This window comes from Moschus berezovskii, chromosome 4 (assembly GCF_049115385.1).
Source record: "Moschus berezovskii isolate FMDL1 chromosome 4, NW_MosBer_1.0, whole genome shotgun sequence".
NCBI classification, from domain to species: domain Eukaryota; kingdom Metazoa; phylum Chordata; class Mammalia; order Artiodactyla; family Moschidae; genus Moschus; species Moschus berezovskii.
In genome coordinates this window covers 109,087,902-109,104,586 of record NC_142463.1, presented here as the reverse complement: position 1 = coordinate 109,104,586, position 16,685 = coordinate 109,087,902, and the positions used below count along the sequence as shown (strand labels likewise).

At 50.4% G+C, this 16,685-nt stretch overlaps 2 protein-coding genes across 3 annotated transcripts in view; one reads left to right on the top strand and one right to left on the bottom strand.

Annotated features, from left to right (window-relative positions):
• Positions 1-1,358: 1,358 nt before the first annotated feature.
• Positions 1,359-9,672, top strand: UBE2Q1 (ubiquitin conjugating enzyme E2 Q1). Its single transcript, XM_055403173.2, has 13 exons — positions 1,359-1,806; positions 4,028-4,132; positions 4,468-4,572; positions 5,165-5,215; positions 6,680-6,820; positions 7,037-7,121; positions 7,384-7,444; positions 7,640-7,730; positions 7,844-7,902; positions 7,985-8,033; positions 8,312-8,407; positions 8,646-8,712; positions 9,181-9,672. Exons 1-13 carry the CDS (start codon positions 1,480-1,482, stop codon positions 9,210-9,212), a joined length of 1,269 nt encoding a protein of 422 aa, XP_055259148.1. The 5' UTR covers positions 1,359-1,479; the 3' UTR covers positions 9,213-9,672.
• A 1,745-nt stretch (positions 9,673-11,417) lies between these two features.
• The window catches only part of TDRD10 (tudor domain containing 10), a 49,617-nt gene continuing 44,349 nt past the window's right edge, over positions 11,418-16,685 (bottom strand). For both annotated transcript variants that reach the window (XM_055402854.2, XM_055402855.2), the window contains 2 exons: positions 12,013-12,083; positions 11,418-11,816 (listed from right to left, as the gene is read on the bottom strand). In XM_055402854.2, the coding sequence (XP_055258829.1) occupies positions 11,784-11,816; positions 12,013-12,083 (104 nt within the window). In that variant the 3' untranslated portion in view covers positions 11,418-11,783. The remainder of the gene's footprint in view (positions 11,817-12,012; positions 12,084-16,685) is intronic.

Here is a 16,685-nt window from a genome sequence, read left to right as displayed (position 1 = left end):
AGCACAGCCTTTTATGCTCCCAATTTGCACATTCATAAAAGTGACATGTAGTTAACGGTCCAGTCTCCCAAAAGGAGATAAATCATCTTTGAATACCCGGAACCCAATTTAGCCAATGATGGCCTTTACCAGCCTCCACTGACAACATAAATGAGTAGCCCTGAACAAAGCACCAAAGGTGCACAGCCAAGTTCCCACAAAGGCTAACTCATTTTAGTCCAAGTGAAAGGAGAAGACAGCAATCTGGCCAGCTGCTGAAGCGCTGAGTTGGCTCGGTAGAACCCATCAGGCCCTACCTAGGCTAACACCTGCCCTTGGAAGAGGAACGCCAACTACGGGTCTCTGGAACCTCAGCCAGCTTTGTCCTTTGTGATAGTGCCACCTAGCGAGGCCCTGGAGGCACTGCCGCCTGCACCGGCTATGCCAGGACCACTGCGACAAGCCCGACAGACTTTGGACTGGGATTGTGGTCTCCTTTCATTTTATTGCCGGGTTAAAGGTTTAGACTAGTGACGTCCTCCTTCCATGACCCTGCAGAGGAAGCTTGTGTTGTCCCTCCCCGACCCACGTTCAGACCCAAAGGGACTGATAAGCGCGAAGAGTCAGCTATCGACTACCCGTCGTACAGGACTGACCAGCGATCACTCTGCGATCTCCCCGCATCCAATCCTCGCTAGCAGGCAAAGCAAGCATTAACATCCTCATCAAAATCATCGCATGAGAAAACTCAGGGAAGGTGGTTAACCCAAGGTCACAAAACACCCGGGATGACAACCCAAGCCTCCTGTAACCGGGTCGGGTCCCTGGCTTCTTCCCCAGTCACACGGCCCTTCTCATTTCAGGGTGGCCCCAAGGGAACAGAGCCTCGGGGACCGCGCGCCGGGGACAGGCGGGTGGGTGCAGGATGCAGATGAGACAGCGGCAACCGCGGCTCGCCTTCTTTCTTCTCTGCTCACTGAGAGCCCTGCATGTTCACCACGGCTCCGGGCGGGGGAAGAAGGACCCCGAGCAGGAAACACGGTCCCGCGCAGGTGGCCCCTGGGAGCACGCGGCGCCGGGTCACGTGAGAGGGGCTCGCCGGCAAGGGCTCTAGCTCGCACGTACGCCGTACGTAAGCACGCACTGAGGAGCCGAAGGCTGCGAGCCCGAAGCCCCGGGTCACATGTGGAGGGTGGTTGTGCAGATCAAGGGGGCGGGAAGGAGAGCGGTGTCACGTGGGGGGGCGGAGCGGTGAGGTCACGTGACGGGGACGGAGGCGGGGCCGCCGAAGAGGAGGAGGAGGAGGGGCACGCGGCTTCCGGCGGTGGGGGGGCCGGCGAGCGGAGGGGGGGGCCCTGTCCCGGAGGTGGCGGCGGCGCCATCTTGGCGAAGGGGGGATCAGGAAGTGCGGACCGCGGCGGCGGCGGCGGCGGCGGCGGAGCCCGGAGCGGAGGCCGGAGGCTCCCGGCCCGCCGGCCCCGGAGCGGAGCGGAGCGGAGGATGCAGCAGCCGCAGCCGCAGGGGCAGCAGCAGCCGGGGCCGGGGCAGCAGCTGGGGGGCCAGGGGGCGGCGCCGGGGGCCGGGGGCGGCCCGGGGGGGGGCCCGGGGCCGGGGCCCTGCCTGAGGCGAGAGCTGAAGCTGCTCGAGTCCATCTTCCACCGCGGCCACGAGCGCTTCCGCATTGCCAGCGCCTGCCTGGACGAGCTGAGCTGCGAGTTCCTGCTGGCTGGGGCCGGAGGGGCCGGGGCGGGGGCCGCGCCCGGACCGCATCTCCCTTCACGGGGGTCGGTGCCTGGGGATCCCGTCCGCATCCACTGCAACATCACGGTGAGGACCCCGTCGCGTGCGCGTCTCTGGGGTCCTCTTGTCTGGGACTCGGAATCACCCCACACAGCTTTTTGCTCTCGAAAGACCTGGGAGGCCGAATCCCCTCTCGGGGTTCGGCTCTTTTTCTTCAGGTTGCACTTGTTTCTGACGCTTGAGATTCAGCCGTGCACCCAAAATCTCTACCCTTCATAGTCAGGGACACCCTGACATATGGCGCCTGGATTGCCCCTTTCCATTACCCACCCACATCGCAAGGTTCATAATTTTGGCTCATTTTGGTTACTTCACGACTTTTCTTGACACCTGGGAATGCCCCTCTTCCCCGTCCCCCATCTCAAGGGTCCAGGCCTCTTCGTTGACTTCAGCTGGAAGGACCTGGCTTGGAATTCTGTAGATTTCAGTGATTTCCCCCTTCTCAGCAGTACCTTTGATTTAGGACGTTGCCACCTGTGAGATCCCTGCCCAGGTGTCTGTCATTCAGTCCCTCTTCCTCTCTGAATTTTACTAGTGATAGTTTGCAATTCACTGACCCCTTTGCCTCCTCTCCTTTGGATTGCCTTTTATTCTGGTGTAACCTCTAACTCTCCTCCTTTTGCCCCAGCTGGTAGCTGCCACTCCCATCCTGTTCCCTATGGATATCTCCAGTTGCCCTGGGTTGTTACCTTTCCTGGTAATGGTGGTGATGTGCAAGGGCAATCTCATTTGTTCTGAGTGGTATCAGTTCCTTCTCTCCCAGTGAGCATCATTCCATCCTAGGTGTGCGGGGCTGGGAAACACCTTACACGTCTTCTCCCTAGGCTGTCCTCAAACATTCTATGAATAGGGTTGGCGTCTGGTAATCTGGGAATACCTGATACTGCATGGTATAGCACTTAAAATGATTGATACCACCTGATGTGGTGTTGACCCTGCTGGGAGCACCAGGTCGCGAGCCAGGGGACAGTACTTTATCCAGGCAGGCACACTGCAAGTGGGAGTAGTCTGGAGAAAGACTTGTGAATTGTGTGGCACTTGGGGGCCTGAATTCCATTCACATGGTTCTTGTTTACTATCCCTTTCTTGCATCAAACCAGGTCAAGGTTTGGTGAGGCAAGCCTCAGCTTGGGTTGGATGGTGCCCCACCAAAACTCACGTGTTCCATTTTCCTCTCACTTTTTTTCATACTAAAAAGTTGAGATTGAAGGACTAGGTGTGGCTCTGTGAGCTGATGACTTGAGCATCTTTGATAATTTGTTTTCCTCCAGGATTGAGGATTACAGCAGTAGCAGAGTTTAAGACCTTTTTAGGAGGTTCCCTTGGCATATGTGGAAACTTCTGGGATTGATTCCTTACCTGAATTATGCTTTCAATTCCTTAAGGGTAGGTTTGCCCCCTTCTACTTGCCTTCCCAGTTGCCAGAGGCCATCTACTGTCTTTGCCCCTGGAAAGAGGTTAGTTTAGAAGATTCTGAGACTCCCTGTGACCACTGTAAAGAAGACTTGGCCTGAACTGGCCCCCTTGATTTGGGCAGAGGGGGAGTCTGGTCAGGCTGCATTTGGCACCACGGCTCAAGAATGCTGGGAATGTTAGCAGCGTAGGCTTTTCTCCCAGCCTGCCATGTGGAGCCCTACAGCCTACGCCTGGACTGAGAGGGTGGCAGGTTCCCAAAGGAGAGGTGGGGAGAAGTGGCCTTTGAGGGGTTCTGCTAGGAGTGGAGTGGGAAGATTCTTCCTGCCACCCTTTTACTTTCAGGCTTTAGAGACATAATCTTGTTTTTAATTCCTCCGTCCCTAGCTAAAATGAAAGTAATCTGTGGTCTCTGGTTTTTTTCTGCCAGTGTGATTGTGATGAGGCGATCCTTTCCTCCACTGATGAAGGAGGGTCGGAGGTCTGGGTGTTGGGTGTGGGAGGACTTAAGGTCTGGAGCTTGTCGAGGCAACATAGGAGGTAGGAAACCATACTCATCCTCAGCACAGTTCGGCTGTGCTGTTTCTCTGATGTTTACTCTTGAAAGAAAAGGACCAGGCTTCTTGGAAAGGGTCATCCCAGGGACTTTTTTCTCCTGGTCTGGGATTTATTGGGAACCTGCCTGCTGAGCTGGGCTTGTATATGTGTGTTGGGGGAAGTGGGTGGATGGTGTACAGCAAAGGGACTAGAAGTCTTGGGGCATGGAAGGCAGGCAAAATCTAGCTTTCCCCAGAGTCTCCCATCTTGACTGCTCTCCCTGCTCTTTCCCCCTTAGGAGTCATACCCTGCGGTGCCCCCCATCTGGTCAGTGGAGTCCGATGACCCTAACTTGGCTGCTGTCTTGGAGAGGCTGGTGGACATAAAGAAAGGGAATACTCTGGTGAGGGGGCCAAGGTGTTGAGGAGGGAGTGCATTTTCCTCCTGTGAGACCCATGCCATGAAAACATCCTGTGAAACGTGTGTCTGGAAAGTGGGTGGTGCAGTAGCCTGAACATTTGAGGCAGACGTCCTAGGGAAGTTGCTTCCTGAAGCCAGAGGGAGAGCCCTGCACCTGACCCAGGATTCGTCCCGTAAGCTCTTCCCCACAGCCCTGTGGTCTGTGAGTTCTAGAGAACTAGGTACCAATTCGGGGGCTGAGATAAGAGCTTACCTGTGTACCTGTTGGTATTGGGGTGGGGAAGGAGTGTTTGATGTCACTGTGATCCCCTACCCCAGCTATTGCAGCATCTGAAGAGGATCATCTCCGACCTGTGTAAACTCTATAACCTCCCTCAGCATCCAGATGTGGAGATGCTGGATCAGCCCTTGCCAGCCGAGCAGGTGAGCACCTGAGGGGCTTTGAACCCTGTTACGCAGTTACCCCACACACAGCACTCAGGAAATGTTACTTGAGATGAACCTGCAGAAGTTTCTCTCCAGCGCTACTCCAGACACATACACATATCATGACTCTCGGCCTCTCCTCCAGATTTTCGGAATCCAGCTAAATGGGGCACCAGTAACTTCACCCCTCTGATCAAACTCTCCTGGGCAAGGTCGTCGCTTGGGGTGGGGGTTTTACCGTTAGCAATAGGTAACCATTGGGGACTGAGGCCCCTTGTTAAGATCCAAGAATGCAATTCAGTCTAGAGATGATTGAGTAAAGGGATTCTTGGGGAGATTAATAAACTGGGATTTGAGTTAGGTGGTAGAAACAGCCATTGTGCTTCTCTTATTGTTTGGCGTGTAGTGGACTAGTAGGGAAGTTATTCCCTGGACTGTTGCTTCCACGCAGTTCTGACTGGTGGAGAGGCTGGGAGCCCTATGGGCAGGTGCACAGCTTCCAGACCCAGAGGCTCAGGGGAGTGGGTCAGAGGCTGCATTCTAGGAAGCCACCAGGGTCTGACCTCCATCTTTTCCCTCCCCACTGCAGTGTACCCAGGAAGACGTGTCCTCGGAAGATGAAGATGAAGAGATGCCTGAGGTAGGCTTCTACCCAAAACGGTACCGGTAGGACTTTGTTTCAGTTAGCAGCATTGAGAGCCTGCTATGTACAGAGCTCCAGTCTAGACCTGGGGAGAGAAATACCAGATGAAGAAAGACAGATGTACTGACCTGGGGGAACAGCAGTGCAGTAGAGGAGACAGGGCACCCACCTCCGACCACCAAAGACAGAAAAGTGCGGATCTGTTTACACTAAACAGTCACTATGTTAATCTTGGATGCCTCTGTAGTCAGACCTGAGCTTGCATCCTCTATCTCCCAGCTCTCTTGATTGGGGGATTTTATCTATTCTACTAAGGTACTACATCTGCAGTTTTCTTATTTATAAAATGGGATGTTAATATCTGCTCCATAGGGTTGTCCTTAAGATTAAGTAAGGCATTGCATATGTGAAAGGCTCCATTCGGTACATAAGTGCTAAATAATTGGTGATAGTTTCTAAAAACAACTTGGTTAAGAACTTGAACTTCAGAGCCAGACCAAATTTGACGTGCCTCTCAGTTATGTTGAGAGTTGTATGACGTTGTGGGCATGACAACCTCACCTGGACTGTGGCGCCCTCGTTTGTAGTATGGGGTAATGATAAAATAACGGCAGTGGTTATAAGAGCTAAATGAGCTAGTGTGCCCAGCATCTCAGCAGCTGATACAATAATTAGGAAATCAGCATCGCCACATCCTGCCAGAGAGAGGAGATCATGATTACTGTTTCTCTGCACTGAATTAACATCCTAGGTTCTGCACTTCTGTAACTTTGTCAGGGTCTTAAGCTGCACATAGAGCCCAGGATACATGAAACATTCTCCTGTCAGACTGCAGACAGCCCTCCAAAGTCTGGCTGATATGGGCTCCTCCCCCATATACAATGAACTGGTTCCTCAGTTGGAACAGGGTGAATAGGGGCTGGTTCTGTTCTTGACCTCTGCCCTCTGCATTCTGGACCCCCTTCCTTATTTCCATCTTGGCAATGGGTGCCTCTGCCTATCTCCTCAGTCCCTGCACTTGGGAATGCAGGAGGTTTCTCCCTTAGACCTGGAGTCCTGGGAACTCCTGGGTACAGAAGTCACCTGATGAAACATGAGCTTTGAGTCGCAGTGTCAGGCCAAAGTCATTCTAGGAATTAAGGAAGAGTTTGTGCTGCCAAGGGAGAGCTGTAGGGATAGTTGGGGCAGGGTAGATCTAGGGAACAAGAAAGCCGAGTCTCTGCTTTCCCTAGACCTTTTCGTAGCCCTGCAGTTTGAGAACTGAATAGGAGAGATCTGCCTGTCTTTTAGGTTGTGAAGGGAGTGGGGCTGGGAGCTTTCCAGCAGTGGAAAGGGTATTGTACTCACTCGGCTGCCAGATAGGCTGCAGCTCTAAGTCATCCGGGACTGGAGAGGGAAAAGCCCTTCTGCACAGTGTGTGTCACTTGCTTCTGTCCCACTCCTGCCCCACACATCCCCCAGGACACAGAAGACCTAGATCACTATGAAATGAAAGAAGAGGAGCCAGCTGAGGGCAAGAAATCTGAAGATGATGGCATCGGCAAAGAAAACCTGGCCATACTAGAGAAAATTAAAAAGAACCAGAGGCAAGATTACTTAAATGTACGTGCCCTCTAGGGAGAAGCTGGGTGGAGGGGTTGGCTGGTGCTGGCTGGGAGGTGGTAGGCCATCAGGTGTCAGGTGTGGGAAACAGCATCCTCTTTGGGGTGGGTTATCGGTGTGCCTCATCCTTGCCTAACCTTGGGGCGTACTGCTGGCCTACCCCTCGAGTCAAGCACATGACCATGAGATTTTCTGTCCTCCATGCTTCCTTTGTAGGGTGCGGTATCTGGCTCGGTGCAGGCTACTGACCGGCTGATGAAGGAGCTCAGGGATATATACCGATCACAGAGTTTCAAAGGTGGTAAGTTTGCCTCACAGCGGGGTCTGAACACGAGCTTTTCAGAAAGAAGTACATGGTGGCGGCAGCAGATACATGGATGCTGACCCAAGTTTTTAGGCCAAGGATGGGACACCCCTCATAGTGGCTTAGATTGGATGCATGTCTGTGGGATGAACCTGGAGCCTTTGACATTTTTTTCTTCTCAGCCTGGGAAAGGGATCTGCATCAGGTCCCACTTACCACTGGGACCATCATCTGATAACATCCTTTTTTCCTCCTTCAGGAAACTATGCAGTAGAACTCGTGAATGACAGTCTGTATGATTGGAATGTCAAACTCCTCAAGTAAGTGGGGACTGTGGGATTGGAAAGGAAGTTGAGTAGTGAGTGAAGTCACTGTGGTGGAAGTCTCCAGGGCCAGCCGTCCCGGGAGCTGGTGTGGGCAGTGGCTTGGCCGTCTGCTGCTTGCCCCAGGGGTAGTGGGAGCCTCAAGGCTCCTGAGTTAGACCCAGAGCTGAGCCTAAACTGGTTGCTTCCTAGAGTTGACCAGGACAGCGCTTTGCACAATGATCTCCAGATCCTCAAAGAGAAAGAAGGAGCCGACTTCATCCTACTTAACTTTTCTTTTAAAGTAAGTCCTTCCTTTCCAATCCCTCCTGGGCCTAGGCATCCTTTCCACCTTCCAGTCCTGCAGAGGGCCCTGACCTCCCCCCTCCCTGATGGCTGCCTCCATCTCTCCCTCAGGATAACTTTCCCTTTGACCCGCCGTTTGTCAGGGTTGTGTCTCCAGTCCTCTCTGGAGGGTGAGTGGCTCAGCAAGGGCAGAGGGTGAGGAAGGGTTGGGGAGCTTTTGCCAGGCACAGCTAACTAACTTTTCTTCTGTAGGTATGTTCTGGGCGGAGGTGCCATCTGCATGGAACTTCTCACCAAGCAGGTGAGCCTGTCTCTCCTTCTTTGCCTGACTGGCCTGGGCAGGGCTAGGCTGACCTTCACCCCTCCCCCCCCCCCCCACCAAGGGTTGGGTGATGGGCATAATGGCCCTTTCATTCTGCCTGGCAGGGCCTTCACCCACTGACCTGGGCAAATGGGTGATGGCTGTTCTAGGAGTGAAGGGCAGGGGCCCTTCCATGGCTGCAGCTGCTCCGGAGAACAAGCATCGGGTTTCTCTGGAAAGTCTGCTGACTCGTTTACTCTGCCCACATTGTTACTTAGGGCTGGAGCAGTGCCTACTCAATAGAGTCAGTGATCATGCAGATCAGTGCCACACTGGTGAAGGGAAAAGCACGAGTGCAGTTTGGAGCCAACAAAGTAAGGAGCCCAGACCCTGGCCCGGTGGGACTGGTGGGAGCCGTGTACAGTTCAGGCCACTAGGAGGCCACAGTGGGACTGAGCCACAGCATCAGCGAGTGGGCCTAGGGCACCCGCAGTGGGAACGGAGCAGGGCCTTGGCCTCAGGGCAGCGTAAGACTCTGGGGAGGATGCAGGTCTGGAAAGGGAAAGCTAGGGGCTTGTCTGGTGGCCTGATCTGGTGGCTTCCTCTCCCCAGTCTCAATACAGTCTGACAAGAGCACAGCAGTCCTACAAGTCCTTGGTGCAGATCCACGAAAAAAATGGTGAGGCTGGAGCCACGACTTGAGATTCGGACCTTTGCCAAGCCCGAGGTTTCCAGCCAGACAGCAAGAACCCCTTTTGGTTTCTGAGCCTTTTCCACCTGCTAGCACAGCACCTGTCCCTGTTCTCCGAGGAATTCGGTGAGGTGGAGGATAACGTGTGCCACCTCTCCTCCAGTCAGAGCAGTGGCGGTCAGAGCACAGGTAGACTGGGTGCTGCCCCACCTGCCCAGCGCCCTGCTGCAAGCTCACCTCACTCTGGCGTCATCTCAGGTTGGGTGCAGCACTCTCCCTTTCCTGCAGGTTCCCAAGTAGACAGTTCCTCACCTGCCCGTATACCTTCTCTCCCTGTGCCAGGACGCCCTTTCCAGGATCCTTTCACCTTTGACCCTGGAGACGTCTTCAGTGATTAGGGCTAGAAGGGTAGGCAAAACAGCCTCCACCTCACCGTTTTCTTCCATTTCTTTGCAGGCTGGTACACACCCCCGAAGGAAGATGGCTAACCCAGGAGTGCCATCCCCTTCCTCCTTCCCCAGGCACCACTGGACCAATTACCTTTGAATGCTGTATTTGGATCTCACGCTGCCTCTGTGGTTCCCTCCCTCATTTTTCCTGGACGTGATAGCTCTGCCTATTGCAGGACAATGATGGCTATTCTAAACGCTAAGGAAAAAAAAAACACACAGAACTGTTTCAAGTACTCAAGACTGACTTACAGACCAACCAACCACCTGGCTGGAACCCTTGCTAGCAGGCATTCTTATAAAAGAAACTTTCGAGCCTCCTTATATTGCTGGAAACTCAGCTGTGCTCCAGACTAGAGCCTCCTTACCTATGCTATGGATTTTTAATTTATTTTCTCTTATTTCATGTACACTGCTTTTTTTGGTTACAGTGTATGATGGATGTGTATGAAAAAAAAATGTATCTTTGGGAAAACAATTACAAGTTTGTTAATTTGAAGACACTGGTCTTGACTCATCTTTATTTTCATACCTTACCCTTCCCCCATCCCCTGAATTCCTTGAGCGGTGGGGGAGGGGTACCAGGTTCACTGTGGCTTTGGTAGATATGGGGGGCTGCACTTCACTGCTAAAGCCAGAGAAAGGTGGAGCTGAAGCACATGCCTGCCTCAGCCTCAAAGGCTCTGAAGTGACCAGATTTGTACCCCGTGGGGAGGCAGAGCTCGGCCTGCTGAACCACAAAGCAGGCTGAAATGATGACCCTTAGTCTCTAAAGACTTCTAGTCACAGATGTCTTCAAATTTCTAAGAAAAATAACAAGGAGGTCTAAGAGGCCGCTTCACAGAACTTGTATTAAATGAACTAAATAGGGATGGGGCCAGTCTCAAGCATGTATGTGGTCCTTCTGATCTCAGCAACAGGCTGTGTAGCTACCATTTGTGTTCACTGGTCCCCCTTCCCAGGAAGTGGCACTGAAGGGCAATGGTTGGAAGCTCCGCTGCTGCTCCTCTTGTCTCTTGCTTCATTTATTCTTAACAGAGAAGCCAGGCAGAGCTCCGAAGTAAGTTGTTTGGCTTGGAGACTGAATTCTTTTAAGGCACTTTCATAACGTGGGTCCTACTGGAAAGGATTAGCTTTAAGGGGTTTGGCCTGTCTACCTGTGTGCCCCACTCAGGCTCAGAACCGCTGTGGAGGGAAGTCCGTGAGCTGACCTGTCGGTGCTGGGTCTGTCCGTGCTGTTTAAGTACAAGTGTGCTGCCTGCCCTTCCTGGTCCATGAGCTTGCTTGGAGGCAGAGACAGCCTTCTGGAACCTGCCTACAGACCGGACGGTGACAAATGCCAGAGGCCAGGGATGGCCAAGTGAGGATGTGTCTTAGCTCAGACTCGGCACAGCCATCTGAAACCTCTAGGATGCTTTGACACAGCTATTTTAACTTTGGTCACTCCCCCTGCCCCCCGCCCCCAATTAAGGGATTTTCATGTCTTGCCGCTCCAGGTGGACACAGAGTTCACTGGAACCACTCAACGCTGCTCTAACCCTACCACGCCCACCTGGTACAGGGTGCTCATTTATGCTGAGGTGGAAATAAAGAGGGCAGGCACCCACAGGGAAACTCATTTCATGGAGCTGAAATCTAGTTCTCAAGGCCTCTGCCTTTCTTCTGAACTTATCACCAGCCCTGGCTGGAACGTACTATAGGTTGTGTTTTTAGTAATGTGTGCTGTGAGCTGTCCTCTGTACAATGTATTTTGTAATGTATTTTTCTCATCTACCAAAGGATGGAACAAATAAAATTATTTAAATAGTTTGGCTCTAATCAAATTATTATTTAAAGAAAGAATGGGGGGTCACGTTCACCCGATGTAAAGGGAAACACCAGCTCCTGTGTGCGATAGCTATATAAACCAACTCTCCAAGAAAATCTTCCGCTTTTCTTGTCAAACCTAGCAGTCCTCTCTATGACCTTACGTTAGGCTCCTAGTGAAGTTACATGGTTAAGGAAAAAAAAAGGCCGCGTCATCCAGAACCAGTGTTCTGTCTACCAAGAATGCTAAGACAAAGGAAACAAACCTGTATCTTACACAAGTGTACATCTATGTCCCACACACAGTTTGAATAGATGGTACACGGCAGCTCCCAGTCTGTGGCTTCAGTTTTAGAGGGCAGGGTTGGGGAGGGGTGGCTAGATAGGAATCAATCACCCCAAATGTGAAGCATGCCAACATTTATTCACCAAGCCGACAGATCAATGTTTAGATGCTCCCTACCTGATTCTACGATGGGATGCCAGGAAAATTAAGCAGTGGGCCCCTCCATTCTCCAGAATCTGTCAGGGCAACTTATATCATGCTCTGGGGTTACAAAAAAAAGACAGGAAAGAATACACTGGCTACGTCAGACTTTCAACCTCATGGAAGCTTCCCTGTTTGGTTCAAATGTTCACGGTGAAGACACACAACACATTGAGAAGTGAGCTGGGGGAAGGCAAAGGGGGATTCAATCAGTCCTGGGCACCACTGTGGCCTTTGTCATCCCCAAGGCCTCAAGAGTGAAAGGGCAGGGTGGGCAGAATCTAGACAGGAGAGGGAACATGCTGATCATAGCCACGTCACTTAAACTCTTCAAACTTCAGGATGTGTGACTGGAAGAGAAAGAGAAAATCTGAGTGGGAAGGAAGGACCGCCCCCCAGGCAGTCCACCCAACCCCTCGACAACTTCAGTTTGCTTCCTCTACAGGAATGATCGGTAAATATGCAGCATCCAGGCTGAGGGTGGGGGGTGGCTGCAGCTGAGACCCTGGGCTGGAAGGGAAGAAACAGCAGACACAGGGCAGTTACCTCCAAGTTCAAAGCACCGGTGATTTTCCCTTTAAGGATGCGATGGATAACCTGATTTGAACTCAAAATACCTGCAAAACAAAATACAAGAACAAAACCTTGGTATTTCTTAGTCCGGCAGGAGGAGCAAGGGAGGGAAGTGAGAGGCTGGGGCTGCAGGAAAGGGTTCTGGCTGCAGACCAACTCATGCGGACAAGTCTCTGCTAGTCAGAGCTCACTCCCAGCTGCCAGGATAACGTGAGATAATCAGCACTGAAGAGGGAGGACAGGGGGAGGGCAAAGTGAGAGCACATAAAAGGAAGCATTATACTTGTTAAAATGATTACGGGTATCTGAGGCTGTACATTTCCTAATGGAAATTCTGGGGACAGAAAACGGTTCACTCAACTTTGCTCTGAGTTTTGGCTGGAGAGATGGAAGTTAAAAGACAGAGAGCCTTTATACCATGACGAGTGAGCATTCCTACCTGCTGGGACCAGGCAGGGCAGGGTGCTGGTCAAACACTCGCCTTTACCCAGTCTGCCCTTACTCAGCTCCTGCCATCACCTCTCCCCACTCCCCCCTGCCCCACCATACTCTGGGACTGTTCGTATGCATGCAACTGGCCCATATCAAGGGGTAGACCTCAGTTCTACCCTCACCCAGGCCGCTTTCTTACTATGAAACATGAAGAAGTCCCTTGCATTTTTCTGAGCCTTACTTTCCCCATCCATAAAATTGTACACCTGCCCACCTGGCCTCAGGACCATAGCCCACATGAGAGCTGAGCAACCCCTCATCTGGGCTGCACACTCTGGCCCCTCTGACAGGCTTGGAGTTGCTCTTAGAGGGCAGGGGGCTCCTTACTCTGGGCTACCCTCCAATACCCAAGCAGTCAGGTTCCACCTACCAGAAGCTCCCCAGCCTAGTCTGCTGTCTGAGTACCCAAGCTGAGCCTGTTCATGCAATGACCCATGGCGACCTCTGGGTGGCGCCCCCTCACCACTGGGCACAAGCCCATAAGCCTAGCAGGGAGGCTTGGCTCTTCACTTTGTGGAGGTGCTTTTCCATCTTAGTTTGTGTGTGTGTGTGTTTCTTCACATCCACTTCCCCTCAGCTCCTTAAAGCATTCTCTCACCCTTTCACATCTCACTTAGACCCCAGTCTCGAGACGAGCCAGAGCAAAGAAGTGGCCTCTCCATTTCAAGATTGCAGAACTGAGGCCCCACAGGTGTCCAGATCTCAAGTAAAAACCCCCTCACGTCATGTACAAAAATAAACTCGAAATGGTTTAAAGACTTAAGCATAGACATGACACCATAAAACTCCTAGAAGAGAACACAAAACATTCTCTGACAAAAATCGTAGCAACATTTTCTTAGATCAGTCTCTCAAGGCAAGAAAAATAAAAGCAAAAATAAAACAATGGAACCTAATCAAATTTAAAAGCTTTTCCACAACAAAAGAAATCATAAAACAAAAAGACAACAGACAGACTTGGAGAAAATACTGGCAAATGATGCAACCAACAAGGGGTTAATTTCAAAAATATACAAACAGTTCATACAGTTCAACATCAAAAAAACAAACCACCCAATAAAAAAATGGGCATTAGGGGCTTCCCTGGTGGCTCAGTGGTAAAGAATCTGCCTGCCAATGCAGGAGGCACGGTTTCCATCCCTGGTCCAGGAAGATCCCACCTGCTGCAGAGCAACTAAGCTCATGCACAACTACTGAGCCAGTGCTCTAGAGCCTGGGAATCACAACTACTGAGCCCGCGTGCTGCAACTCCTGAAAACCATGCTCCCTACAGCCTGTGCTCCACAGCAAGAGAAGCCACCACCACAAGAAGCATGCACACCACAACTAGGGGAGCCCCCACTTGCCGCAACTAGAGAAAAGCTTGCACAGCAACAGACTCAGCACAGCCAAAATAACTCAATCAATAAAATTATTTTTTAAATGGGCATTAGACCTGAATAGACATTTCTCCAAAGAAGACACAGAGGTGGCCAACAGGCACAAGAAAAGATGCTCAACATAGAAATGCAAATCAAAACCACAATGAGCTATCACCTCACACCAGTCAGAATGGCCATCTTCACCAAGTTCACAAATAATAAATGCTGGAGACGGTGTGGAGAAAAAGTAACCCTCCTGCACTGTTGGTGGGAATATAAATTGGTGCAGCCACTATGGAGAATAGTATTTGTTGTTGTTGTTTAGTTGTTAGATCCTGTCTGACTCTCTTGCAACCCCTTGGACTAAAGCCGGCCAGACTCCTCTGTCCATGGGATTTTCCCAGGCAAGAACACTGGAGTAGGTTGCCATTTCCTTCTCCAGGGGATCTTCTCCACCCAGAGATCGAACTCGTGTCTGCTGCCTTGGCAGGCGGATTCTTCACCATAGAGTCACCTGGAAAGCCCTGGAGAACAGTATGGAGGTTCCTTAAAAAACTAAAAATAGAGTTACCATATGATCCAGCAATCCTACTCCCGGGCATATATCCGGAAAAAATAAAAACTCCCAATTCAAAACAATACATGTGCCCCCAGAGACTCCCCTGGGGGTTCAGGGGCTAAGACATCACACTCCCAATGCCAGGTGCCCAGGTTTGATCCTTGGTCAGGGAATTAGATCCTGCATGCTGCTCCTAAGAGTTCACTGCTGCAACTGAAAAGATCCCGCAAGCCACAACTGAGACCCAGCACAGGCAAATAAGAGATACAAGCACCCTAATGTTCACAGCAGCAGGATTTATAATGGCCAAGACATGAAGGCAACCTAAATGCCCATCAACAGAGACAAAGAAACCGCAAAAAAAAGAATGAAATAATGCCATCTGCAGCAATATGGATGGATCCAGAGATTGTCATACTGAGTGAAGTCAGATAGAGAAAGCCAATAAGTGGAGTCTAAAAAAATAATACAAGTGAACTTATTTACAAAAGAGAAACAGATTCAGAGACACAGAAAACAAAATTATGGTTACTGACGGGGTGGGGAAAGGATGAATTAGGAGTATGGAATTAACAGATACATACCATTATATGTAAAATAGGTGAACGACAAGGATTTAAAGTATAGCACAAGGAATTATGGGGGTTCCCAGGTGGCTCAGTGGGTAAAGAACCCGCCTGCAATGTGGGAGACACAGGCAGGTACGGATTTCATCCTGGAGTCAGGGAGATCTTGGAGGGCATGGCAACCCACTCTGGTATTCTTGCCTGGAGAATCCCATGGACAGAGGAGCCCGGTGGGCTACAGTCCACAGGGTCTCAAAGAGTCAGACACTATTGAAATGACTGAGCCTGCATGCACAGGGAACTACAGTGAATATCCTGTAATAACCTCATATGGAAAAGAAAATTAAAGATATATATAAATACACACACACACAAAACTGAATACACAGAAGAACTGTACAAAAAAGGTCTTGACGATGCAGATAACCGCAATGGTGTGGTCACTCACCTAGAGCCAGACATCCTGGAATGTGAAGTCAAGTGGGCTTTAGGTAGCCTTACTGCCAATTAAGTTAGTAGAAGTGATGGAATTCCAGCTGAGATATTTAAAATACAAAAAGATGATGGTGTTAAAGTGCTGCACTTAATAGGTCAGCAAATTTGGAAAACCCAGCAGTGGCCACAAGACTGGAAAAAGTCAGTTTTCATCCCAATTCCAAAGAAGAGCAGCACTGAAGAACGTTCAACTACTGGACAATTGCATTCACTTTCCATGCTAGTAAAGTTATGTTCAAAATCCTTCAAAGGCTTCAGCAGTACTTGAATCGAGAAATTCCAGATATACAAGCTCGATTTAGAAAAAGCAGAGGAACCAGAGAACAAACTGCCAATATTCATTGGATCATAGAAAGCAAGGGAATTTTGGAAAAACATCTACTTCAGTTTCATTGACTACACAAAAGCCTTTGACTATGTGAATCATAACAAATTTCAAAATTCTTCAAGAGACGGGAATACCAGACCATCTTACCTGTCTCATGAGAAACCTGTATGCAGGTCAAGAAGCAACAGTTAGAACCCTGGATGGAACAACTGATTGGTTCAAAATTGGGAAAGGAGTACGACAAGGCTGTATATTGTCACCCTGTTTATTTAACTTATATGCAGAGTACATCATGTGAAACACTGGGCTGGATGAGTTACAAGCTGGAATCAGATTGCTGGGAGAAATATCAACAAACCTCAGATTTGCAGATGATACCACTCTTATGACAGCAAAGTGGTACTAAAGAGCCTCTTGATAAGGGTGAAAGAGGAGAGTGAAAACACTGGCTTAAAACTCAACATTAAAAAAACTAAGATCATGGCATCTGGTCCCATTACTTCATGGCAAATAGAAGTGGAAGAAGTGGAAGTAGTGACAGATTTTCTTGTCGTCTTGGGCTCCAAAATCACTGCAGATGGTGGCTGCAGCCATGAAATTAAAGTTGTTTTCTTCCTGGAAGGAAGGTTAGATAATATATTAAAGGACAAATCTAGACAGCATATTAAAAAGCAAAGACATAACTTTGCCAACAAAGATCCATAGAGTCAAAGCTGTGGTCTTCCACTATGCAAGTGAGAGTTGGGCCATAAGGAAAGCTGAATGCCAAAGAATTGATGCTTTTGAACTGTGGTCTAGAGAAGACTCTTGAGAGTCCCCTGGACAGCAAGGAGATCAAACCAGTC

Bases quoted from the DNA above. Each gene is read 5' to 3' on its own strand.
- UBE2Q1 (XM_055403173.2), top strand. From the start codon at position 1,480: ATGCAGCAGCCGCAGCCGCAGGGGCAGCAGCAGCCGGGGCCGGGGCAG. The intron at 4,133-4,467 runs GTGAGGGGGCCA...CCCCTACCCCAG, and splicing joins TAAAGAAAGGGAATACTCTG to CTATTGCAGCATCTGAAGAG. The intron at 8,408-8,645 runs GTAAGGAGCCCA...TCCTCTCCCCAG, and splicing joins TGCAGTTTGGAGCCAACAAA to TCTCAATACAGTCTGACAAG.